Below are 27,291 nucleotides of genomic sequence, written 5' to 3'. Positions count from 1 at the left end.
CTATACTATTCTCCAGAGTGGCTGCACCAGATGGCATTCCCACGAGTAGTACAAGAGGGTTCCCTTTTCTTAGCATCCTTGCCAACACCTATCGTTTCATGTGTAGTTAATTTTAGTCATTCTAATAGGTGTGAGGTGGTATCTCATCATGCTTTTGATTTGTATTTCCCTGAGGATGAGTGATACTGAGCATCTTTTCATGTGTCCGTTAGCCATCTGCATGTCTTCTTCGGAAAAGTGTCTATTCATGCCTTCTTCCCATATGTGTATTTTTTAAGTGTTTATTTTTGAGAGAGAGAGCATGCGTGCATGCCAGTGGGGAAGGGGCAAAGAGACAGGGAGACCAGAGAATCCAAAGCAGGCTTCAGGCTCAGAGCTGTGAGTGCAGAGCCCAACATGGGGCTCAAATCCACGAACTGAACCGTGAGATTATAATCTGAGCCAAAGTCAGACACTTAACCAGCTGAGCCACCCAGGTGCCCCTCTTCTTCCCATTTCTTAACTGGATTATTTGTTTTTTGAGTGTTGAGTTTGATTTAAAAATTTTAGTTTCGTTGATTGTTTCCCTTGCTGTGCAGAAGCTTTTTATCTTGGTGAAGTCCCAAGAGTTCATGTTGCTTTTGTTTCCCGTGCCTTTGGCAACAAGTCTGGTAAGAAGTTGCCTTGGCCAAGATCAAAGAGGTTCCTGCCTGTGTTCTCCTCTAGGATTTTGATGGTTTCCTGTTTAACATTCAGGTCTTTCATCCATTTTGAATTTATTTTGTGTATGGTGTGGAAAGTGGTCCAGTTTTATTCTCCTGCATGTCGCCATCCAGTTATCCCAGCACTATTTGTTGAAGAGACTTGTCTTTTTTTCCATTGGATATTCTTTCCTGCTTTTTTGAAGATGAGTTAACCATATAGCTGTGGGTACATTTCGGGGTTTTCTCTTCTGTTCCATTGTTCTGTGTGTCTGTTTTTGTGCCATTACCAGACTGTCTTGATGACTAGAGCTTTGTAATATAAGCTTGAATTCTGGAATTGTGGTGCTTTCAGTTTTTTATTTTTCAGGATTGCTTTGGCTATTCATGGTCTTTTGTGGTTCTCCACAAATTTTAGGAATGTTTGTTGTAGCTCTGTGAAAAATGCTGGTGGTGTTTTGGTAGGGATTGCATTAAATGTGTAGATTGCTTTGGGTAATATAGACATTTTAAAATAATGTTTGTTCTTCCGATCCATGAGCACGGAATGTTTTTCCATTTCTTTGTATCCACTTGATTTTCTTTTATAAGTGTTCTATAGTTTTCAGAGTATAGATCATTACCTCTTTAGTTAGCTTCATTCCTAGGTATCTTACTGTTTTTGGTGTAGTTGCAAGTGGGATTGATTCCTTGATCTCTTTTTCTGAGACTTCATTAGTGTATAGAAATGCAACAGATTTCTGCATGTTAATTAAAAAAAATTTTTTTAATGTTTGTTTATTTTTGAGAGACAGAAAAAGTGTGAGCAGGGAGGGGAAGAGAGAGCAGGAGACACAGAATCCAAGGCAGGCTCCAGGCTCTGAGCTGTTAGCACAGAGCCTGATGTGGGGCTTGAACCCACGAATTGCAAGATCATGACCTGAGCCAAAGTCACATGCTTAACTGACTGAGCCACCCTGGCGCCTCTGCATGTTGATTTTATATCCTATGACTTTGCTGAGTTCATGTATTATTTCTAGCAATTTTTTGGTGGAGTCTATCGGGTTTTCTACATAGAGAATCATGTCGTCTGCAAATAGTGAAAGTTTGACTTCTTCCTTGCCAAATTGGATGCCTGTTATTTGTTGTCTGATTGCTGAGGCTAAGACTTCCAGTACTACGTTAAATAGTAATGGTGAGAGTGGACATCCTTGTCTTGTTCCTGAACATAGGGGAAAGGCTCTCAGTTTTTCCCCATTGAGGATGGTATTAGCTGTGGGTCTTTCATATATGACCTTTATGATGTTGAGGTATGTTCTGTTTATCCCTACCTTGTTGAAGGTTTTTATCAAGACTGATTGCTGTATTTTGTCAAATATTGATTGATTTTTGTATGGTGAACTATCTTTGCATTACAAAGTTAAATCCCACTAGTCATAGTATATAATCCTTTTAATGTGCTGCTGAATCTGGTTTGCTAGTATATTGTTGAAGATTTTTTGCATCTATATTTATAAGGGATGTCGGCCTATAGTTTTCTTGTACTGTCTTTGTCTGGCTTTGGCATCAGGGTAATGCTAACATATAGAATGAGTTAGGCAGTGTTCCTTCTTCCTCAGTGTTTTGGAAGAGTTTGAGACATTTTGGTATTCTTTAATAGTTGCTAGAATTCACCACTGAAGCCATTTCATCCTGGGCTTTTCTTTATTGTAATTTACTACTTTATTTTGTGTTAATCAAATACTTGGCTGTATTCCATTTTATTTTGTCTGTGGATGTTTTACATTATTTTTGTAGGACTTCCACTAGGGATTACAACATGCCTCTTGAACTAAGCACAGTCTACCATGCGTTAAATTATTTCGGGTGAAATATTAGCTTCTTTGAAGTCACTGCTAAATCCCACACATGAGCTCACTCATTGAGTCCACTTTTATTGACTGCCTTCTTTTCTCCCATGAGTATGGGTCATACACTCATTTCTTTGCATGTGAAGTAATTCTTGAAAAAGTGGATATTGTGGATAATACATTATAGTCATTCTAGATTTTGTTATGTTCTTTGAGGTTTGCTTTTTTGTTGTTGTTTTAGCTGGCAGATAACTTGTCTCAAGCTATAGATTCTTTCCCCTCATACTCGGTTGTTTTTGTCTCTACTTAGTCTTTTAGTTTATGGCTCTTGTGTTTGTATGCTGGTGCTTGATGGATATCCCCTGTACCTCTGTAGTTAGCTGTTAGGAAGAATTTTGGCAGAGTTGATATTAAGATTGTGGGCCTCACCTCTGTGCATTTTTTTTTTCTTTCAGAGTTTTTTCCCTAAATTTACAGCTGCTCTCTCAGCTGTAAGCTCTGTCCACTGACACTTCAATCTAATAAGGCCACAGCTTTCTGCTGCTTGAGCTGTGTGCTATTTGGGGGTGCCAAAAAGGGCAGTAAACGTACATATCTTACCAGTCTTTTAGGGCAGACTCCGCTCTGATATTTGCGTGTCTTACTCGGCATCCCTTTGGATCTTGCCTCTGCTTGTGTATTTCAGTGGTGCGCCAGGGATGTGGGTCTTGCTCCTTCTGTGGCTCTGTTGCTTTTAGAATGTCTCTCCTGAAACTTGTGGTGAAAATGTCTGCCCTGATTCCTGTCCTCTGCAACCTCCAGACTGTAAGCCTGTATTTTTCTGCCCCAGGAGCTGTGGATACAGGAATTAGGGGTGTTGGTGGGAGTAATGGTGCTGAGTGCCCTGAGGCACAAAAGCCCAAAGTTGTAATTCTTAACCATTGCACTTCTGTATTTCAAAGGTAAACCTTCTCTAGTCTGTTCCTGTCTATGGTCACTTTTCATTGCCCTCAGATAGTGTGTTTTGAAATCTAGTTTACCTAGATTTACAAATTATCTTCAGGAAACCATGCCTGACCAACTCATTCTGCCGTTAATGGAAGCTAGACTAATAAGTATTTGCCTGTGTCTCATATGCAAAGTCCATAAAATTGAACAAGCATTTTAAATTTGAATTACCTTGAGAAAACTGTGTAGGTTGAGAATTCTTTTAGTTGCTTTTAGTTTTTAGGTATAATTAGGGGTAATGATAAATGCAGGACCTAAATATTATGTATATGAAATCTCGGGTATTCCAAATAATGAATGGATGCAAGAATGTTTAAGAGAGTCTAAGTAACCCCCAAACCTAGAACAATAAATTTTGGCCAGTCATTTTATCATTACTTTGCCTTTTGGAGTATTATTAAAAGTTATTACTTTGTTTTGAAAAGATGACCTGTATTGTGGAAATCTTTACTTAAAGCCTGAAGTCAGGTTCATAGGCTCATTATTCTACCAATTTGTTTTCTAAGGTAAATGTTTACTTAGAAGAGCACATAGAAGGATGTCTGGGTGGCTCAGTCAGTTAAGCATCTGACTCTTGATTTTGGCACAGGTCATGAGATCGAGACCTGCATTGGGCTCTGCGCTTGGCGTGGATCCTGCTTAAGAGTCTCTCTCTTCCTCTGCCCCTCCCCCTGCTCATGCTCATTCACACTCTCAAAAAAAAAAAAAAAAGAGCAGATAGAAATTATTCTTTGTCTTTGCCTAAACTAGTTTAAAGTAGCAATACCATTTCTTTAGTCTTTGAATATATTTGATACGGGGATTCCAAGAACCTGGATGTTGTGCCTTGCACTCATGGGTCTTAATACTATTTTGACAAATTTGTTCTTGTTTCTGTGATATAAAAAATCATCATGCTTTCCAGAAAATCTCATCTAAGTCTATGTCTCTTCTAGAAGAAGGGGCTTACTTCTAGATAAGGATTTGTGGGACACTGAGGAAGTGAACAAAGAGGGGAGCCCAAAGGTTGAAATAAGTGCTATTTTACAGTGAGAAATTTAGTTTATTCAGCCTTGAGTAAGTTCTGTCCAGATATTTAGATATTTATCCATTTAAAAATAAGTAAGGATTTAGTGATAATAACTATTTAAATAGATGGATTCCCTGATAGTCGTCATGTTTAATGAAGGTTGCTCAGCATTTGGAATTCTAATGTGTTTGAGCCTAATAACTTATACAGTTTAGTCAAAGGATAGTGACACACTCTGTGGTTTGGTTTCTGTCTTCAAGTCAGAGTAGCTTAATAAGTATGATGTGGTAGGCACAGATTTAATGGGCTTCCAAAGACGTTTACTTCCTAGTCCCTGGAACCTATGAATGCATTACTTTACATGGCAAAGGGACTTTGAAAATGTGATTAAGGTTATGGACCTTGAGATTGGAAGATTATTCTGGATTATCCAGGTGGGTCCACTCTAAATACATGAGTTCTTAAAAGTAGAACAGGAAGGCCTAAGAGTGGTCAGAGTAATGCAGTAATGGCAGAAGAGGCAACAGAGATTTGAAGTATGCAAGTACTTAATCAGAGTCGATGGCTTTGAAAATAAAGGAAGGGGGCCATGTGCCAAGACATGGAAATGTCTTCTAGAATCTGGGAACTGTCCTTAGTTGACAGCCAACAAGGAAGTGAGGACGACCTCAGTCCTACAACCAGAAGGAACTAAATTCTGCCAACAACTTGAATGAGCAAAGAAACACATTCTCCCCTAGAGCCTCAAGAAAGGGATGCAGCTATGCCAACACCTTGATTTTATTAGCCCACTGGGACCCACTTTGGATTTCTTTTTTGTTTGTTTGTTTTCTTCTAATATTTATTTATTTTGGGAGAGAGAGAAAGAGTAAGTGTGCAAGTGGGGGAAGAGGTAGAGAGAGAGGGAGAGAGAATCTCAAGCAGTCTTCATGTTAGTCAGCACAGAGCCTAGCGTGGGTCTTGATCCCATGAACCATGAGATCATGACCTGAGCTGAAGTCAGGTGTCAGATGCTTGGGGCACCTGGGTGGCTCAGTTGGTTAAGCGTCTGACTTCATCTCAGGTCATGATTTTGTGGTTTGTGGGTTCGAGCCCCACATTGGGCTCTGCACTGTCATTGCAGAGCCCACTTTGGATCCTCTGTCTCCCTTTCTCTCTCTGCTCCTTCCACACACACTCTCTCTCTTCAAAATAAACATTAAAAAAAAAAAAGTCAGATGCTTAACCAACTGAGCCACCCAGGTGTCCTCCACTTTGGATTTCTAACCTCCAGAACTGTAAGATAATAAATTAGTAGTTTTCAAGCCTCTAAGTTTGTGGTAATTGTTATGCAGCAAATAAGAAATTAATACATATAGCATCTGTACCAAATCAATTATCTGAAAGGAAAGTTACTTGTTCTGTAGGAAAGAGAATGACTGATCTTTAAAAGTCTGCTCTAGGAAGACATTAGAGTCAAAACAAAGTAAAATATGCCCCCACTCACTCACCCACCCACCCGTAGTGTTTTAATGAATCATGTCTTTCCTCATGGAAGAAGAAAGTGCCAGAGTTATATGATTTTTTTTATTGGTAGGGAACAGACAACTTTCTTATATGCAGGTACACAATGTTAACTGGTGGTTTTAAAGTAGGCAGCTGCAGTGGGATCCTGCTTGTAAAATATGCCGCCTACTCTCCTGATATCATGGCTAGTGATACATTTTGTCCCCCTGTTGCTCTTAAAAAACAAGTAATGGCCTCAAGTCCTATTAAAGATTCTTACAGTGAGATAATTTGGGAATTAAAGAAAACTTTTTATTCTAACTAGATTTATATATTTAGCTCTATGCTGGTGCATATGTTTAAAACCCTACTTTGTGCTTATTTTTAAGACTGTTTTAGAGTTATGCATATTGATAAAGTCCATTCTTGGTCTTTGGGACATACATAGGTTGTTTTTCCCAGATCTGATTACAGATGTGTGGTGGAGTCTGGTTATGAGTCATGGGTAACCAGTCATCTTAATTTCTAACAGATGTAAGAATAATAGGATCTCAACGCATGAGCAGAGTGTTTTCTATAAAGTGTCCTATTATGGTTAGTGGTTCCAAATCATGTTTATTTTAAACTATGTTCTGAGGAGTCCTAGGTATTTGGATGTAGGGATTGTTGAGTTTCTTGACTGATCCCTTAATTTAACTTTATTGAGAGTAATCTGCTTTTATCTTATTTATAAATTTGGGTTTGGTAAAATAATTTGTTTGAAAAAGTTAAATTGCTAAAAGAAGTTTGAAAATTGAAGTCATGCTATTTCTTGGGAGATGTATTAGATCATTGAGTGATCTACAGAATCCAAATCTTTGCTTGGCAGAGACTTGAGGAAGAGTTATATCTTGGGACGGAGTGGAGAGCATAAATGGTTAAAACACATACCTACAGTTTCAAGAGTAATAAAATGGTGTTTTATTGGGATGTGCTGTATGATAACCTGCATCTTCCAGCTTGATCCAGTTACTTTTTGGGGATGGACGGCTATCTACGATGATGATCTCTTCCTTGGAAGATAGAGGAGAGAAGTAACCTCTCTGGGTTTTCTCTAGCTGTGATAATTGCTTGACAGAGGGTTAAGAATTGAGAGAATGTATTTTGCTTGTTTCTTTTGTTTTTAATGTCTGTTTATTTATTTTGAGAGAGAGAGAGAGAGAGAGAGAGAGAGAGAGAGAGAGAATATCCCAAATAGGCTCTGTGCTGTCAGCGCAGGGCTCAATTTCACTGATCTGTGAGATCATGACCTGAGCCTAAATCAAGTCAGACGCTTAACTGACTGAGTCACCCAGGCGTCCTTTGTTGCTTTCTTTAACAGGTTTGCAGATACTTAAGAATAGTCACCTAATAGAGACTTTCCACCTACAACTAAATAATGCAGTTGATATTTTAGAGTGAGCTAATTATTCAGCAAAAATAAAAACTAAAAGGATTAGTTTAGAAGATTTCTACTGAGGGTAAATGACTTATGAATAAATCTTGTTAAATGGGTACACAGAGGCTACGTAATGTAATGTAATAACCAGAATAACAAAATATTCATCAAGTTTTCCTTCATCAAAGTAATACTCACTTTACTAACACTTGAGAGATTTTAAAACCTCATAAAATTATACCATAAAAGATCTTAACTGTTCCTGCTATAAAATTAAAAGAACTTAGGCTTTGAAACCATCTAGACATTGGTTTAAATCCCATTTCTGTCTGTCATGATAACTGTGTGAATTTCAACAAGTGAACTTCACTGTTAGGTTTCAAAGGACTGTAGGGTAGATTTAATGAGTCAGAGTTTTTAGATTGCCTTTCACCTTGCTTAGCATATAATAGATCCCCCAAATATTGCTTTCTTATTTTTCTTTCTTTAGAAATGGAAGTAAAGAGCAAATTTGCATGGTATTTTAAAGGTCACATTGGATATACATCTTCATTTGTGGTTGTCTTATGTTGTAACATATAAAAATACTTTTTTTTTTTCAAAAATCACATCATACAATGTACATTTATTGTGCATTTTTTTCTGATAACAAGATATTTAAATTTTTTTTTTCAACGTTTATTTATTTTTGGGACAGAGAGAGACAGAGCATGAACGGGGGAGGGGCAGAGAGAGAGGGAGACACAGAATCGGAAGCAGGCTCCAGGCTCTGAGCCATCAGCCCAGAGCCCGACGCAGGGCTCGAACTCACGGACCGCGAGATCGCGACCTGGCTGAAGTCGGACGCTTAACCGACTGCGCCACCCAGGCGCCCCTGATAACAAGATATTTAAATATTACTGTAAAGGTTTTCAATTTAGAGATGAGTACTGGAGGAGAATAAAAAACATTTAAGAATGGGTGCCTGGGTAGCTCAGTAGGTTGAGCATCTGACTCTTGATTTTGGTTCAGGTCATGATCCCAGGGTTGTGGGACTGAGCCCTGCCTTGGGCTCCATGCTGAGCACAGAGTCTGCTTAAGATTCTCTCTACCCCCCCCCCCCCCCCCCTCTCCCCCCCCCCTCTGCCCCTCTCCTCTGTGCGCGCTGTGTCTCTCTCTCTCTCAAATTAAAAAAAATGAATTGGGCATATTGCATTTTCTGCTGACATTTTTCAAGGCTGTGTGTTTGTATAACTTTGTGGGATATCTCTAATTCTACATTTAACAATACTGAGTGGTTACTACTACTATTTGGATTTTAGTTATTTTCTTTAAAATTTTTTTTAAATTTTACTTTATTTTAATTCTAGCTAGTTAACATACAGTATTATATTAGTTTCAGGTATATAATACAGTAGCTCAACACTTCCATACAATACCCAGTGCTCATCACATGTGCACTACTTAATCCCCATCTCCTATTTTACCCATCACCCCCGTCTCTCCTCTGGGTTTTAGTTATTTTCTTTTAAATACTGTGTTGTATTATAAGTCTCCGTGAAGAGTATCTGGTATCTGATGGAAGATATTCTGTGATCAGGGGATGAAAATGAACAGAATTGTGTTTTAGGAAGTGGAAAATGGAAATTGTGAGAGCTTGAGGTAGAGAGACCAGGTCAAAGGCTGACATGGTGGTCTGAGTATTGAGGGCTTACACTATGATTATTGAAAAGTGTAAGTATGTGTATATTTAGATGTCATCACACACTGTCAAATCTAGAAAGATTTTCACTGAGCTTTGGGTTTAAGTTAAAATTTTTTTTGCCTGATAAAACATGATTATAGCCTTTTTTTCCAGCTTTATCTCTCCCTGCTTACATATTCATAGTCTGTGCGCCAGCCAAATCGAATTGTTCCCTGGTCTGGAGACTCTGTTTTCTTGTTTCTCTGTAATTGCTCATGCTTGCATCTCTGCCTGATATACTGTTGTTGCCCAGAGGCTGTCAAAGTTCATTTCAATTACTGTTTCCTTTCTGTAGTTTTTCCGGGTACAGTAGTCTCCCCCTCCCTTTCCTGTAGGGGGATACATTCCAAGACCCCCAGTGGATGCCCGACACCACAGATAGTACTGAACCCTATATGCACCGTGCCTTTTCCTCTACATACATACCTATGATAAAGTTTAATTTATAAATTAGGCACAGTAAGAGGTTAACAACAATAATTTGAAAAGGGAACAGTTGTAACAACATATGGTAATAAAAATCATGTGAATGTGGTCTCTCTCAAAATACTTTGTTGTCCTGTACCCAGTCTTCTTCCTGTGATGATGAGAGATGATAAAAATGCCTACGTGGTGAGGTGAACGACATGGGCATTGTGATGTGGTGTTAGGCTCCTAGTGGCCTTCTGGCAGTAGGGGAAAATGAGGATCATCTGCTTCTGGACTACAGTTGACTGTAGCGACTGAAAACACGGAAAGCAAAACTACAGATAAGGGGGTATTACTCTACATGTGCTCCCTTTCCTTTGCGCCCCGTTGCTCTTTGTACTCTTAACTGTACTTAAATTTTGCTTGTGATATTGATGTTGACAAACTTGTCTTATCGCCACCACTTTTGTAAGTTTATACAACCCAAACCTTTTATGAAATGTTCAACTTTGGGCAGATGAGGGTTAAGTGCTATTATAATGGGCCATTTAAAAGTGCTTTAATGATTTTTTTAATGCTTCCAAGATAACAGACTTGCTTATGATAGTAATTAGGATTTTATAGTTCTTGCTGCTTGGCGATTTCGTTCAGGCACTTTGTGAATCTGCTTGCTAGATCCTGTGACATATGTTACCAAGTTTTTAGAAACATTTATGTAAGTGGAGAAGTTAGTTGGATTTCTTATGAATGGTATGGATAGAAGAATATTGTATTTAAAAGTAGAAGCTACTCATACCTTATTTTTTGTATTTAATAATAGTGACAAAATATTTATATGATGTCTTTTATCATGTAGCTGAAAACTCAGCTCTTGTGGCTTTTATTGTATCTGTTCTTACTCTACCTTTGAATCATGGGTAAGAAGAAGATGTTTTAATGAGGACGAGATATTTCAGGCAAAGTAGGTTTATCTTCAGTTGATGAAAATTCAGTTCTTTAACTTATCTTTTCAGAATTTGTCAACAGCCACCGCTGTGCAAGAGTGGAGTGTTGTCATGTTGGTCTTTCCCTCAGCCCAGATGGTTATTCATGTTTATGTCTTTGCACTTAACCTCTTTTCTGCCAGTTATTTTTTTTCTAGAAATTTGATGAAAGAATATTTCAAGACAGTTTTCTGAAGGCTAATTAGTCTATCCATTTCTCTTGATTAGAGAATCTCTGAAAGTTGGGGATTAGGGGGAGGAGAGGAGACCTTTTTTGCTTTTTAAGAACATCTGTCTTATTTTCATTTGGAAGTGCCACCTCTTTCTTCTAGCCAGTCTGTTTGACCCCTTAGATGTGTGTGAAGTGCTTGATATTCACTGCTTGAATTTTCTAGAATCCATCCTTAGATTAAGCCAGAATTATATTACTGCATTATATTATTGTTTCCTATATAGTTCTTTTTACAGAATTTCCTTGTAGTTTGATGCCTTTATTGTACTATGAGGAAAATTATAATCAGCCTTATTAGACTTATTGTGTTTTCCATAAGATCATTGTGGCCATTATTGTGCATTGAAGGACATCAATGACTGTATGAGACTTTGGTTGTCTTTTTTTTTTTAATGAGGTTTTTTTTTTTTTTTTTTTAAGTTTTATTTATTTTTGAGAGAGAGAGAGGGAGACACTGAGTGAGCGCGGGAGGGGCAGAGAAAAATCCTGAAGCAAGCTCTGCACTGTTAGGACAGAGTCCGATGCGGAGCTCGAACTCACGAACAGTGAAATTGTGACTTGAGCCGAAACCAAGAGTTGGAGGTTTAACCGGCTGAGACCCCCAGGCGCCCCACTTCAGTTGTCTTTAAAGTTGTAAAGGGGTGCCTGGCTGGCTCAGTTGGAGGAGCGTGTGACTCTTGATCTCAACGTGGTGGATTCGAGCCCCACGTTGGGTGTAGAGGTTACTAAAAAATAGATAACCTTAAAAAAAAGTTGTAAAAATATTGTTTAAACATTATGTACTTTCTGAGAAGATCCACGAAAGGCAATGCAATTTGGTCTCAATATTAGGAATACTTATCACTTCCACTGAACAGCAAGAGGATTTTTATTTAATTGATGCTAAGAGTCATGTAATCAATTCCTTTTCTCTCTTTATACGATCTTAGAGAAAATATAGGGACAGTTTTTGACTCATCTCTTGCAAGAATGCAGGACTAAATGATAAGCATTTTGCATTGTATGTTTCATACCAGAGCTAATTTAATTTTTTTCCATTCTTTTAATCTATATTGCTCTGATTTTATTATTTTTTTCATTTAATTGTGTCTAAAATTGTATGTTTTTAAAAGTTGTCTTACAGTCTTCCTCAAATAAGGCAGGATGTAAGGTAGCATTTACCAATTTTGCTTTCCTACCTTCTTAGTAAATTTTTAGTTTTGGGTTATATACTTTTTTGAGGATCTTAATGAATTTGTAGCTCTTTGCTCCAATGAAAAAACACCATTCTTGTGCCCATGAACATACCTGTGAATTTCATATATTCATTAATTTTCTAAACTGCAGTCATTGTTTATCTGGAATATATTATTTGGCAAATGTTTTTCTGTAAGGTGGCTATATCTGATCACCTGTACTGTTGTCTTTATATATTTAAATTGTATTCATAGCAGTCCATTTTCATTAACAATAACATGTTATGATTAGTTCTGTGAGTCAGTGAAAATGCTGAAAGGAAGAGTGATAACAGAAGATAATATCAATGTTGTTGGAAAGAATTCTTAGTGAAAAGGTTAATAAGAAATGTTCCTAGGGTTGAGTTTCTTGCAATACCATTTGAAGTATTTATTATCAATGTCACTTAACTGTTATAAAACAGAATAGGAAATTAAAGTTGTCATAAATTATCAAACAGTAGCTGAGTGTTCCCTAAATTGTGTTGATGGCACAAAGGAAATTATAATAACAAAGGAAAATGTTTGACTGAAACCATCTAACTTGAGTGACATCTGTTCAAAAGATGCACCAAATATAGTTTTTAGTATTTTCACTGCAATTATTTTAAAAGTAATTTAAATTTTTAATTAATTAATTAACTTATTGCCATTTTTTAAAAAGTAGGCTTCATGCCCAATATGGGGCTTGAACTCATGACCCTTAGGTCAGGGGTTTCATGCTTTATCAACTGAGCCAGCCACGTGCCCCTTAAAAGTAATTCTTAATCCCGTATGTATAGTGTTACATTTTAATAGAAGTTTTATTTTGAAATGGGAAAAATATGCAAGTATAGTATTTGCCTTTAGGTCAAAATAAGGTAACGTTATAACAGACAGTAGCTGTGTAGTTTTATACTTAACTGGGTATTTTGTATGAATGAAGTAAAAGTAAGTAGCACTTTATAGTGTCCTGTTTCATATTTGGTACCATTTTATCTTCTGAGTGGATGCTTTTTAAAGGAAATGTTTTCCCTAGATAAGTTCTTTTAAGGAAGTAAAACATAAGGAAGATAGCCTTGGCTCCAACCCCGTCTTACCTCCTACAAGCAGTGTGGAGGAGAGCAGGCCACCTAACTTCTCTGAGCATGTTTTCTTATCCCTAGCAAAAGTGTCAGCAGGACTTCCCTCATTGTATTGGTGTGAGGATTTATAAGAGGAGAATCTAAAGAATTAACACAGCAGCTCATTTATTTAACACATTAAGCATTCAGTAAGTTTGGTTATGATTATGATTATTACTGAAAGGTTTCTCAGAGAAAACTGAACACTGAGGACTGGGATAGTGTGTGGACTTCTGGAGGGAGAATAAAAATTCAGTCCTGTTTCAGTTTTCAGTGCTATAGGTCAGCAAGCCTTGTAACAATATACCTAGTATATGCCAAAATTGTGCTAGACACTTTTCTAAGCCATTGATATTCATATTTCCATAATTAATTTGCTCCTAACATGAAAATAGTATAGGGGTGATTAACAACTAAATACAGTAAAAAGGAAATGCCTGGGGAAGGGGGGACCAGTTAAGTCATCAGGTCATCAATTCTTGAAGGGCCAGCTAACTGAATGAATGTAGGATTGTGGACAGCCGTGCTCATTCACTTAAGCAACAGCATTTACTGAGTGCCAACAGTGCACTTTCTTGACCATGCTGCACAAATAAACCCTCATCTCTCACTCCCTTACCATGCTTGACCTTCCCTTAGCACTTACCATCATCTGTAAGTTCACTGAAAGCCCAGCTCCATCGGTTCTTATCCCTACAGCTAGTACATAGTAAATGCTCAATAAATACTTCTGGAATGAGTGAGTGAATGAATGAATGAACGAATCAGTCAATCAATAAAATTTTATTTCTTAGGAAGTGAATGTCCTGCTAGATTATAATATATAGAATTCAAATATAGTTTTATTATTAAATGAAGTAAGCTTAAAATTTTTTACTTCAGGAAGGCATTATGGTCTGAGTTCTGAGCTGCTTCTATATTTTCATTGATCAGTTACTTGACTATCTGTCACTTTGATACATAGTCCATCTTCAAGTGTTTAAAGTAGTCATTCTTTTTTTTTTTTTTAATTTTTTTTTTCAACGTTTATTTATTTTTGGGACAGAGAGAGACAGAGCATGAACGGGGGAGGGGCAGAGAGAGAGGGAGACAGAGAATCGGAAACAGGCTCCAGGCTCTGAGCCATCAGCCCAGAGCCTGACGCGGGGCTCGAACTCACGGACCGCGAGATCGTGACCTGGCTGAAGTCGGACGCTTAACCGACTGCGCCACCCAGGCGCCCCTTTAAAGTAGTCATTCTTAAGTTTTAGCACACAAATCACCTGAGAGTACCTATTAAAATTTACAGTGAGAACTGCAACCACAGATATTCTGATTCATAAAGTCTAAGGTGGAGCCCAGAAATTGGAATTTCAAACAAACACCGTAAAAGATTCTGATATAGGTGGGATACATTTTGAAAAATGCTCTCCTAAACAAGATACATGGGGTCAGAAATTTAAAAATTGTTAATTTCAGTTTCACTAATATTTACTGATCAGTGAGTATGTATCAGGCACTTATTGGGGAAGTATTATTAAGGGTTACAGTAGTTTATAGACCATTATTATATCATGTATCCACATGTATCATGTGGATTAAAGACAGGTTTTTTTAAAAATAATTTTTTTAATGTTTATTTTTGAGGGAAAGAGTGCACACGTATGAGTGGGGAAGGGAGAGAGAGAGAAGGAGAGAGAGGATCCCAAGTAGACTCTGTGCTGATAGCAGAGAGCCCGATGTGGGGCTCGAACTCACGAACCATGAGATCATGACCTGAGGCAAAGTTGGACATTTAACTGACTGAGCCACCCAGGCGTCCCAAGACAGTTTTATACAGTTAGGTAGCTACAGTTTGCTAGCATTTTGTTGCTTGTAAGAAGTGATAGTTGGAAAAAATGTAATAGCAAAAGAAAGACTCCAGAATTGGGAAAACGGTTAAAGTGTACACTATGTAAATTTGATTTGTTACATTTTAACCCGTTTTAAGATATTAACAATATTGGGGTGAAACATATATCATTGGTTCTTCTTTACCCAATCAATATACAGTATGTGCAATATACAGCATATGACAATGGGATTGTATGTAATACTATATTAATGGCTCCCGTATATATAAATCTTAGTATTTCTTACTCTTACAGTCTGTGTCTAATGTGGACAAGACTCTCATTTGTTAGCATTAACATTTTAAAAATTTTATGTTAAATTAAAAAATGTTCGTTTTGCATCTATTACTAGTATTGTATGTCCATAGTTGTCTGAGTGGAAAGCAATTATCTGTAATCTTAACAATAAGGTTAACAAGGTTCCCTTGTCCCTTTTACTTTCCACCGTGAAAAATTGCTGGATGTGCTTTGGTAGTCTACCTTGCTTAATGCCTCTCAGAAATATATGACATACTGCTTTCATGTAAGCAGGGTGAGGAAAATGACCTCAATTCCAGCTACACTCTGCTCTCCTCCTTTATCTTACCTGATGCTTCAGGGTTTGATAGTGGTAGGAGTTGGTATTGGTGGCAGTGACAGGAATGACAGCACTTTTTACCACCTGCTGGTGGAAGTACAAAGCTGTCATGCTTGAAAGCCATGGATACAGCTTCTAGAGGTCTGTTTAAAAAAAAAAAGTGTGAATAGAAGGGTAGGGATACTTAGGATTATTGCCACACATTATTTTATCATGAGCAGGGGGAGAAATAATTGTGTTTTAAGTTTGCTCAGCTCTTTTTCTCCTGCAAAAAGTGAATATTCTTTAATAAGAGGTGATAGCTTTTAAATTAAGATGAAACCAGTTTTCCATTTATTTCTCCATCTTAGTACCACTCTTTTCCAAACACTTGTGAGTTGTAATGTCCTGATATTCTACTTTTTCTCATGCAATATGTTGTTATGTTACTAATCTGTCTAGTCTGTTAACTAGGGTTTCTTTTTTAAAAAAAAATTCCTTTCATTGTTCTGAATGCTTTTTACAAACAGTCAGTCTTCAAATTAGTTTTCTTCTGTGAACTCTAACCCACAATTGTGTATTCACATTTCACTTCTCGAAGAGCTGAGCATCTCCGAGTATTTTAGATCTTTTTCCTGCCTTGTCTAGGTTTAATTATCTCCTCCCCCCCCCCACCTTTTATAATATGGTCTGAGCTCCATTTTCCCCTAACATTTATTAGTCATCTCACGCTCAGCTTTCTTGAGTTCACTGCTGTCCCATAGGAGGCTTATGGGAGTACGTACAAGGACACTTTCCTGAGATGTAAAGAAAATAAGTTCCAGAAGTTTTCTTTAGTTTTTTTTTTTTATTTCTCCTCTTACTTAGTGAAAAGGGAGAAAAAATACATTATTTTATGTTTTTTTCTTGCTTCTTCTCTCCATTTAGAAAACGTGTCTCAAAATTTGACAGGTTACCTTTCCTTCCTTTTTCAAGATAATCTTGAAAGATGTAGCTTGAAATTATTATAGAAAAGGTTTATGTATCTGATATTTATCATTGTCACATTTTAGAAATACTGCTAAATGTTTTTTTAATTAAAAAAATTATTTTTGTGCAGCCATTAACAAAGAATGAAGGAGACATGTATATAATGACTTCGATAGATATTCATAATTAGGAATAAAAGAGCAAAGGATGATTTTTGTATTTTCTACTTTATGTACCTTGGCATTGTCCCATTGTTTATAACTTTTTATAATTAAAAAGTTACTGAAGAAGAAAATATGCATTCATTGGAAAAATGAATAAACCAATATGCAAAATATAAAGTGGATATTTTAAAACATTAGTTAGAAATTTTTATTTTGAATAGTTATAACCAGAACTTTTTAAAAAAGCCTTTATTTATTTATTTGAGAGAGCACATGTGCACATGTGGGCGGGGGAGGGGCAGAGGGGGAGAGAGACTCTCAAGCAGTCTCCACGCCTAGCACAGAGCCCAGTGCAGGGCTTGATCCCACAAACGTGAGATCATGACGTGAGCCACAATCAAGAGTCGGGTGCTTAACCTATTGAGCCACCCAGGAGCCCCATAACTAGAACATTCTTGAATGTTACTTATTTTACTTAATTGAATTTTTTTGTCCTGCCAGAAATGTTTTTGTTTTTTTCCTCATTATCCATGTACTTTATGCATAACATAATTTAAAAGTTCTTAGATCATTGAGGAGAGTCTAGTTTCTTGTCCTTTTTTGGCCCTCATTTTTAATTCTTTAATTTCTTACGCCAGTTGTTTTATTAACCAGTGAACCCTATTGATTCTGTGAAATGTGAAATTGCCTGTCACATCTGCGTGCTCCTTTCTTTCCACAGCCACTGCCAGCACTTTTTGCCAGGCCTTTTGTTACCTGCCCCTGCGACGGCCATGGCCGTGGCTTCCCATCTTCTGTGTCTTTTCCAGCCAACAGTTTGTTTTCTTCGCTTCCTATTTTGTGTCTTACCAATCAACCATATCTACATATTGCTGATTGATTGATTTGTAGCCCATTTATCATTGTATTATTCCCCTGCTCAGATATCTCTGCTGGCATTTAAAGCCCTCTTTCTGGCTTTTGGCTCCAGTTTAATTTATCAGATTAACTTCTCACTACTGTATGACTTTTCTTGTAAAGAGAACAATTTAGTCTTTCCAGATATGCTTCAATAGCTTTCCTCAACAGTGCTTTTATTTGTATTGTTCTTAAATCCCACACATTTCCTTTCTTGTTAAGTCTGTTAAGAACTTTACTTTTTTCTAAATAACATTTACTGCATTCTGCCTTTTTGTAGGTATTGCCAGACTTTTAACTACCTTGATTCTATATTAAACTTCCAGGGTAATAGCTTTATTTTATATGAGTATGTGTATCTGTCCTAATGCCCTCTACATTGTAAGGATCCAAGTTTAATTGAATTACAAAATTACAAAGCTTACTTAAATGTATCATCAAAATGTAATGAAACTCAACATTTTATTGACTTTGGAAAATAGTTTTCAAATTACTGTGTTGAATAAAGCCTGAAAAACACCTTTTTTTCTTATCTTTTAGGTTTTCACTTTTCAGTCTAACTTAGGTAAATGAGGAGTTTGGTTTTTAATGCCCAGGGAACTTAGATTTTGCTATCATTTCACGGTGGGGAGTGGGGGTGGGGTGGGGAGGGCTTCAAAAATAGACCATGTACCTAAAATTTGACTTACCATGGTGAAAAGTACAGAAATACTATGAATGGCATTTTTTAAAAAACATAATAGTAAATTCTTAAATTTTCACAATAGGTTTGAACATCTTTTGGGACTAATGCTAGAATAATAACCTCCTGAAACTAGCAAGCAAAAGAGTTCTATATCTTACTGAGCTCATTCATAGTTGGTCAGTTTTTAAAAGAATAGTTTTTATTTAGATAGTTTTGAAGAATTAACCCAGTTAACTATATATAAATTGATGCCAGTGTCCGTGATTTTTGGCATATGGGTTGAAAAATATTTTATGAAGGGTCCCATGTTGAGTCTACTGTTACCTCTATTGCTTTGGCATTTACAATTTTCATTCTAACATGAAAAATTGGCATTAATGCTTTTTTCCATAAAATTATTAGAAACACAGTGAAAAACATACACATTTTGATGAGGTCCATCATGAGAAAAATAAAAGTATTTTACCTTTTCATAGAACAAACACCTGATGAAAAAAATTGTCTAAGCTTCTCATTTTCTCATTTAAGCTAAGGTCAGTAGTTGTAAGCGTATTTGCAACTTGTTTTCAAAAGCTGAACCTTTAACATAAATATTATTTTGGTTTACATACTACATACTATTTAACATTAGAAAGCTTTTAGAAGTTGTTTGGTAAGTCTGAATTTTCTTTGTTGTAAATCAGTGGATGTACTTTCGTATACCTGGAAGTTCATTACAGGAGGACAAAAAATGCTTGTTAATTGTCTACTCTAGTGTCAAGTGTAGAAATAATAGCAGTTTAGAAGGCAACATTATAATATTTGCCATTTATTACTTATTTTGTTAGGTTTCTTATTACAGACAACAAGAGGGCATGAAAGCAGTTTAGACAAATATATTTAAAAATATCTTTTAACCGCGTTCTTTGGCATGCTTATAGACTTGAAGATTAAAAATGTTTAAAACACAAAGGGTTTCTCTTAATATGAAAACTCTAAAAATAGTCTAATTTTTATTAAGATTATAAAATTGAAAACAATTATAATTTATGCTTGGGAGTTTAAGTATAAAATTAGTTTAAAAATTTTTAATGGCTATATTAGGAGATATTCTGTGTCAAATACATTTACTGAATGAAAAATTTTTTAATATCTTAACAATGAAGAATTTCTCTAGGGTCCCCAAAATGTCTTACTTTCTTATGGTACATTTTGTTAAATTGAACCATTTCTTTAATTTCATAAAAGTAGAAAACAAGGCAGAAGGATACTGTACCTTTGCCATGATTTGACATGTTAACATTATTATCAGAAAGAAATCTCTTATTAAATTTCCCATGTAACCTCATTGATTTCAAGCTATTGCATGGTGCTCACTTCCCAAGGGTTAAAGTATTCCATAAACTTCATTGGATCAATCTCAATCTCATTTAATTACATAAAAGTTATATATTATTGAATTGTTTGATGTAAAATTTTATTTAAAAATGAAGTGCTGCTTGATTTAATGGATACAGTGTTAAAAAAAAATAGAATAAAAAACTGTCCAGTTAATTACTTATAAGGTAGCAACTACTATATTAGCCTATTTTTAAATAATTTATTGCTATTTTCCTGATACAGTCAGTGATGATTAGCACTCATTGACAGATTATTGGATTATAACAGTTGGAAGATATTTATTTGATATGAGATTCCCAAACCTGTTTTAGTAATTTTATATTTTCCAGCATGAATTGAAGAGGGCAGAATAAAGATTAAAGTTAAATTAAGTGGTGTAGAGTAAAAAATTGACTAGGTTTATTGTCGCTTTAATGATTTTAAGGGTGGAAATAGAACTATTGTATTTTGAAACATTTGGAAGCTACTATATATAGTTTAGGAACTAGTATAGGAACGTTGTGTAAATCATATTACTCTAAAGTTGCCATGTATCTACAGTTAAAAATAGTTGGCTTTGTGAATCTTCTCTACAATGATACAAAGTTTTTTTCCCCCTTTTATTCAGATTTTAATAGTTCTGTTTACTGTTGTATGAATACAGACCATTTGGCTTAGACTCCAGCAAAGTGAGGAAGGAAGAAAGAGGCTGGTGCTTTAGTTTTCTTCCTTCCCTTTATTGTCCCTTTATTTGTATATTATAGGCATTGTGCCCTTGATCTTAGAAAATAAGTTTCTCTATCTCAGAGTGTATGTACAGGGTTGTTTCTTGGTTGTCAGATTTTAAAATCCTGATAAATCCTACAATTTCCTGCATTCAAAAAGCAAGAAAAAGGATGAAGTTTCACATACAGTTCATTATTTTTGATTCATCAAATATTACACCAGGTAGACTAGCAGAAAACTTAATAGAGTGATACAGAAAATCCTGAATTATTTTGATTGCTTGGAGCCCAAATTTTTGTTCTTATGTTAAAGTGCTATTTCACTCGTCATTATATAAATCTATCTATAGTTTGTGGCTTAGAAACAAATACACTTTATAAAAGAAAAGAAAAGCAAAGATACCTGTGTCAGTTACATTTTAAAGTTATACACTGTTTTAAGGCTATGTATTTATTATTTAGAAAATATGACTTACATGAATATCTTCTGATGGACATAATATTGACAAAATATACACATGATATTACTTTAACAAACTGCCATGCAACAAATACATTGTAATGAAGAAATTGAATATATATGACCTAATCTAATCTTGACATTTACATTGAAAATTTACAACATAACCAATACTTAAAATGTTTTTTTCTTATATTTGGCAGTAATTTCATTTTTTTACAATTTAAATTTAAAACTTCTGAATGTGGGCTTAGTGAAACTTAGATGTTTCCCTAGTCTGTGACAACCTGAGGTACTAAACATTTTTCTCTTATTTCACTATCTTCAAAGGTAAGTTTTTTGTTTCTCTTAGGATCTATCCAAGAATTGTGTATTACAGCATTGTTAGGCATAGGATCAGCTTCCACTATGGAAACAACTCTCTTTTTCATTTTACTTTTCAAGACCTTTTGAAATTTTTGTCTAGTGAATGCATATAATAATGGGTGAAATATAGTTGTTCCATAAGCCATGACTAGAAAACATAACCTTAATTTTACTAAAAGGTCACTTGGGCCTAAACATAAAATGGTGGTATTTAAGACAGAAATTGGTGTCCAGCAGAGAAGAAATGTAGAAATAATCAATAAAGACATCCTGAAGACTCTTTTTTGCCTTTCTCGTCGTTCCCGGTGTCGTTTCACAGCTCGCCGGAGGGCAATTATTACAGAGACCGAAGTTCTTACACCAAAGACTATGTTTCTCCCACCACTGCTTTGTGACATGTCTGTAGTCTCGTGTTGCGTGGTTAGAGAAATTGTCTTTTTCTTTCTTGCCTTCTTCTTCTGCCCCGTTGAAAATCTTGTGCCTATTCGAATGTTAAGAGCCTGAAGGATTTTGGTGTATGTGATTAACATCACTATGACAGTGAAAAAGAATATTGGGATCTGTACTAGCAGGTGATAATACATTCCCAGTTCAGTGTAGTATTCATTTGTACTGACACACAAAAGTGTCTTGTTTTCCCACGTATTTCCACTTTGAAGACTGAAAAAATTTACCTCAATAAAGGGAATCAGGAAAGAGAAAAATGAAAAAATCCAAATGGATATCATCAGCATTGCAGCTCTGCCCATTGTCAGAATCCGGTTTGCAGGTTTTACAGAGATGTCATACCTGTCCAGAGTGATAGCAAAAACGTTGATTGCTGTTGAGACACTTGCAAAAGATACACAGGCCTCGTGGAAACAGCAGATGAGAGCAGTGTTACTCTCCAGTGAAAGCAGAAGGATGACTATAGTTAGAGGGATACATCCCACACAAATGATGACATCAAGTACATGAAGATTCATTGTAATAATGTTACTGACCGAGTTGATTAAGTTGGATTTCATGCAGTAAAGGACCAACACGGTGAGGTTGCTGCCAAGTCCCAACACAATTTCTAACATAAGAAATCCGGTGAGAGACACTTGAAAGCTTAATGGATAGGAAAGTGGTTGGTACATATTGGTGTTGACGTCATCAGTGTCATCTCGCACTGTAATGTTAGATTCAGACTGCATGTTGATTTCCAGAACGGGAGAAAAACACATTCTTTTGGAGCAGTTGGTGTTTTCCCTAGAAAGTGAAATAGAATAAACTCTTTGATATTTGGCAATTTAAATGACGTATAAAACATGTGTTCCTTGTTAAAAAAAATCTTTTTATTGTGTACTTGGTTTAACTTTAAACTTTCTAAACTGTTAACGGCAAAGGTAGAGTTAGGAGACATCAAGGTTGCATTGTTTCGATGTAATAGGAAGTTGGCTTCTCCCTTTGAAGATGACTGGGGAATACTCCTATATTGTTCAGAATTTCTTAATATTCTAAAAAGATAGTCCTCATTTGGGTTTTTCAAGCTTATTGAGATACAGTATATTTTTGTACAATAAAGCTACCCACTATGCAAAACTAATTTTAGCCCGGTGTTTTTAGATTTCATCTTAAAATGTTGTGAGTAGGTGGGTAATAAACGCTATTTTAATATGTTCTGGCATAATTAGTGTAGGTGTAATTATTCTCGTGAGGTTTCAAGTGAACAGGACGAGTGTTCATTTAAAATGATTAATGGCACAGAGCACTAGTTGTTTAAAACCATTTTGTCCATGTTCTTGGTTGAAATTCATATTCATGAGTCAACAGTGTGCTTGGGGATATTTGGGGTTATTTCCCACAGAAGCAGGCAAATGATAAATATTACATATTTCGTAGTAAAATGCTCACCAACTTTATAATGGACAAACTTAATGTTATACAAATTGGATGAAAAAGGACATTATGTTAAAATATAACACCACAAAACTTGGTAAAAGAGCTGTAAATCACTCCAGTGAATGATTTATTTTGTGACCACACCCTCTCATGCTGTGGAAGGAGGAATTGAAATTTAATATCTTAATAAGAAATAACCATTTTTGGAGTGGTTTAAAAGAATATATCTCTTGATTTTATTTGTTCAAACAGGATTTTTAAAGTAAAATATGAAATTTTAGGGAAAAGGGAGTATCTGAAGCCCATTTTCTGAGGAATCTTTTAAAGTCACACATCCCTGTGAAACCTTTTGTATAAATCACCCAGTGTGTATAATCTTGAGGAAAATTAGAAAAACAACTCTTTTGCTAATTCATTTAAATCTGTATTTTAATGTATAGCGGTTTAGAGTAATTTATAAAAATAATATCTGATTTTCTGGGCTAATAGGTCAGGAGTGAGTATATTCAGTTAAAATATAAAATCAACCAACTATATTTCACATTTCAAGTACAGCATTTTGACTACAAAATCATAATTGAACATAAATTATAAAGGCTATATAATAATTTTCCACATTCATGTTAACCTTTCACGTGATGTAACCTCTGACAAGTTTTAGAATACAGTTTTATTTATGCGTATTATTTTAGGGGTGATGTTTCAGAATCACGAATGATAACCTTATTAATTAGTCTTGAACTTGGTATGAAGTATTACTTAGAGGCATATACTCCAGTAAGAGAAAGTCTTAGCTAGCACTGAAATCCTATAAAAATGGAGACTTCTAAGTGTGCCAAATTTTTGGAACTGACAGATGAAACATCTTTGTCACCTCAGTGACATTTAGAATTAAATAAAGCAGACATGCCAAGTTAGACGGTAATTAGCTATGGTGCATCTATCTCCTCTAGAGTGAGGTTGTTGTCTTTGGTAAACGGTAAACCGCGTGGTGCATGCATCTTCTGACCTACCTGTTTGCTGTGGCCGTATGGGCCCTTTGGCTCACCACGGCAGGTTTTCACAAAGTGATACATGATGTCATTGACAGATTTTGACATGAATTTTTACCTGACAACAGTGAAGTAGCTGTGTTTTATTTCATGTCTTGTAGAAATTCTTTCATTTTCTCTCCAATACTTCAAACTGCATGAATTGTGACATTTAGTTGGCTGATGGATTTCTAAAGACCAGTACAAACATTTGTATTTGTTTTGCCTTAGAAAGTCACGACCAAGAGAAACTTCCTCAAATGGTAGGAATTATATTTCCCTTTGAGGGAATATGTGATAGTGTCTCTTTATTTTCCAGAATATGTGAAAACAAAAAAGGAAACATACGGTTTCTAGCTTCTAAAATGTATTTAGACATCCTTTTGTTATAAATGTGAATCTGTTTCTATAGCAGTCCTCATTATTTTGAAATGATTTCTTGATCACATAACTTGCTTTATATTCTAAATCCAGTCCATGTTCTTTTGATAAAAACCATCTGCTATTTAATTTGATTTGCTTTCATTAGAAGAGGATACATAGTCATAAAACTTAGATGGGAAAATCCTTTAGTAGTAATATCAGCTGCTGTGAATATCTGAATATTTAGTGCAGAAAAGACTTGGATAAAGCTTCATTTAGCTTGCTGCTAATGTGTGGCATTCTCTTTTTGGCAATCCGTGTCTCATTGTTTCTTCAGGAATCAGCTCCACAATCCTGGTATGTTAAAGTATAAACTCCCACTTTAAAAAAGCTCACCATTTTGGTTTTAGGCTTTTGCAGTCAAATTGTTTTTCTTTTTATGTCTATTTTATAGAGCTTCTTCTTAGGATGATTACTGTCGATGTCTTGTATCCCGGCAGTAATGTGGACCTGTCTTTTCTGGTTTTAACTCCTTACTGTCTTAAATGCATATGTTAGAAGAATATCCTGCAGTTTATGGTTCAGTCGGCTAGGGAGGTGCTTGATCAGATGCATTCTTCATATTGTCACTTGTAAATACTGAATTAGCTGCCGTGGGCCCTTGTGAAAAAGAAAAAGTGGTTAAGAAATAGGGTTCCTAATAATTTCCAATTAACTCAAAGTTACTTTAGTTTTGTTTACTTTAGCACTGTACCCAGTATTTGTTATCAAAGTAAGCAAACTGTATTATTAGAGCCACAACTCATAAATAAATTTAAGGGTTTCTTTAAACGAAATTTTTTCTTTTCCTAACAGAGATTGCAAATACTACGTTATTTGATAACAGAGGTAATATTATAAATACAACCATGAAAGAAAAGCTGCATTTTTAAAACTAATTTCTGCCCTCATTTTAGAAGCTAACCTGTGTTTTAGGAGATTATGAGCAATTAGCATACACTAAACATACTGTCATTCTCTCATGTCTTTACAATAAATTCAACACTATTTCCTACTGGAAAACATTATAGCTTGTTTAATTATTAGCACCTGGTTTGAATTTTAACTGATTAAAACAGATTCCATGATAAGATAGTAGACATTTCCACTGATGAATTGTCCATGTAGTTGTAATGTAAAAGGTAATGCAAAATGTAACTGCAAATCAAATAATTTTCAATGAACATGCTCAATAATCTTAACCTAAAACTGAATAATAAGTAATAGCTAAGTAGTAAACCTGGTTCTTTGAAGAAACAGAAGCATTTTTGAACACTTGGCAAAAACTGTACTGATGACATTAAGAATATTTTAGTAGGTCTGAAGTGACTTAAAAGCTGATGTCTTCATAGTGAATCAACAAAGAATATTTTTGGTATTTAACATTGCATCCTAAAAAAATTACATTTAAAATGTTATGTCCTAAAAGAAAAAGATCTAGAAAAGACATGTTTAGCAATAAATAGAATTAAGCAAATAAACTCTTAAAATTTAGGTTGACAATTTTCAAAGTAATTTTACCCCACTATGCCAGTTCAAAAGCAGCCGTATACTGTAATAAGGGAACACATCTTACCTCCGCTAAAGGTTTGATAAATTCCTGATGGAGTTGAAGCGTTTCCAGTTTTGATTGATTCATTTTGTTCACTTGTTAGCAGAGGACTTGGGGAAGAGGGTCATAAACATCTCTTCAGAAAAGACCTTAATGAAAATATGTGTCTGTACTGTGCCATTGTCTCAGCAGTCCTGCTAATGTATGGAACGTGGAGTGCTGCCTAGAGGCTGCTGCAGTCTCTCACTCTTCCTACTGTGGAATCAATAAGCATCTGAAAAACGTAATGAAGTAATTGAACATACTGAAGGCTTCTTGTCTCCAGAGACAACATTTGGATTCAGTCTTTTAAAAAGGAATGGCACTGCTTTTCAGAGGAAAGCCTGTTCGGGGCAGCTTTTGCAGAGTGACAGCCTACCTTGTCGCCTCTCTCCACTGCAGAGAGATGCAGTGCATTCACTAATTTTGATTGGTCAGTTGTATTGGGCTTAAACTGTGCTTCATATGGATAGCAGGGGTTTCTCTCCCCCCCCCCCATTTTATATAAGGATGCTTTTTTAAAAGGCTATATTTATAAGTGGTTGTATGCTGATCTTAAATAGACTATGAGTAAATTAGTCTTTTAAAAATGTGTATTCTATTCTGGTTTGTTGTTCACTTATGCCAAACATTAAAAAAAAATGCAGGGAGGTGGAGGGGGGAGAGAAAGTGGTTTTAGGGTATATTCTTTTTGAAGCCTAAATGATTGCCCTGGAGAATTTTTGAGTCGTATATATGTTTTTGGTTGAGATTCTTTGTTCTACAAATAGAAAGCCACTGCATCTTTACTGTGAACCACATTGAATTTCAACTAGTTTGTTTGTATTCAAGTCCATCTTCTCTGTATTTCGAATTGTTGTGAACATCTCAAGGTGTTAAATAAACATTGTTACGACTGCAGTATTCATTCAGGTATTCATTCACTCATTCATTCATTCAAAATATTAACAAGATTAGTCCAAGGTGGTTCTACTTCAAATTATTTTTTAAAAATTCTATTGATATTACCATAGTCTCATTATATAAAGACTTAGTGATGTGAGGTTCTTTTCAGATTACTACTCAGTCTTTACCATCGGTAACCCTTTTATTTAGTAGATACATACTAATCATTCGCTGCAATATTTTAGTTCAACTGGCTATTTCTGTTTTTAACCTGGGCACTTTTAATGGATTGCTATTCCTTAAATATTACATGTAGCCATATGCTAGTGTTACTGGGTAAACATTTCAGTAAAGGAAAAAGGAAGTTAGTTTGTCTTCCTAACTTGTCTTCCTT

General features: G+C 35.6%; 2 protein-coding genes across 3 annotated transcripts in view; one reads left to right on the top strand and one right to left on the bottom strand.

Annotated features, from left to right (window-relative positions):
* COG5 (component of oligomeric golgi complex 5) overlaps positions 1 to 27,291 on the top strand; it is a 321,373-nt gene that overhangs the window by 55,714 nt on the left and 238,368 nt on the right. The window lies entirely within an intron of this gene.
* Positions 19,008 to 26,396, bottom strand: GPR22 (G protein-coupled receptor 22). 2 transcript variants are annotated; one of them, XM_040472928.1, is made up of 3 exons: positions 25,998 to 26,396; positions 24,002 to 25,042; positions 19,008 to 22,355 (listed from the first exon to the last, which is right to left on the bottom strand). In XM_040472928.1, the coding sequence occupies exon 3, from the start codon at positions 22,328 to 22,330 to the stop codon at positions 21,029 to 21,031; it is 1,302 nt and encodes a 433-aa protein (XP_040328862.1). In that variant the 5' UTR covers positions 22,331 to 22,355; positions 24,002 to 25,042; positions 25,998 to 26,396; the 3' UTR covers positions 19,008 to 21,028. The 2 variants fall into 2 exon arrangements, with proteins under 2 accessions (XP_040328862.1, XP_040328863.1); XM_040472929.1 differs by having other exon boundaries at positions 24,099 to 25,042.

The sequence above is a fragment of the Herpailurus yagouaroundi genome, unplaced genomic scaffold, assembly GCF_014898765.1.
Source record: "Herpailurus yagouaroundi ecotype Mexico unplaced genomic scaffold, PumYag 100, whole genome shotgun sequence".
NCBI lineage: Eukaryota > Metazoa > Chordata > Mammalia > Carnivora > Felidae > Herpailurus > Herpailurus yagouaroundi.
This window is presented reverse-complemented; position numbering and strand designations above follow the sequence as displayed.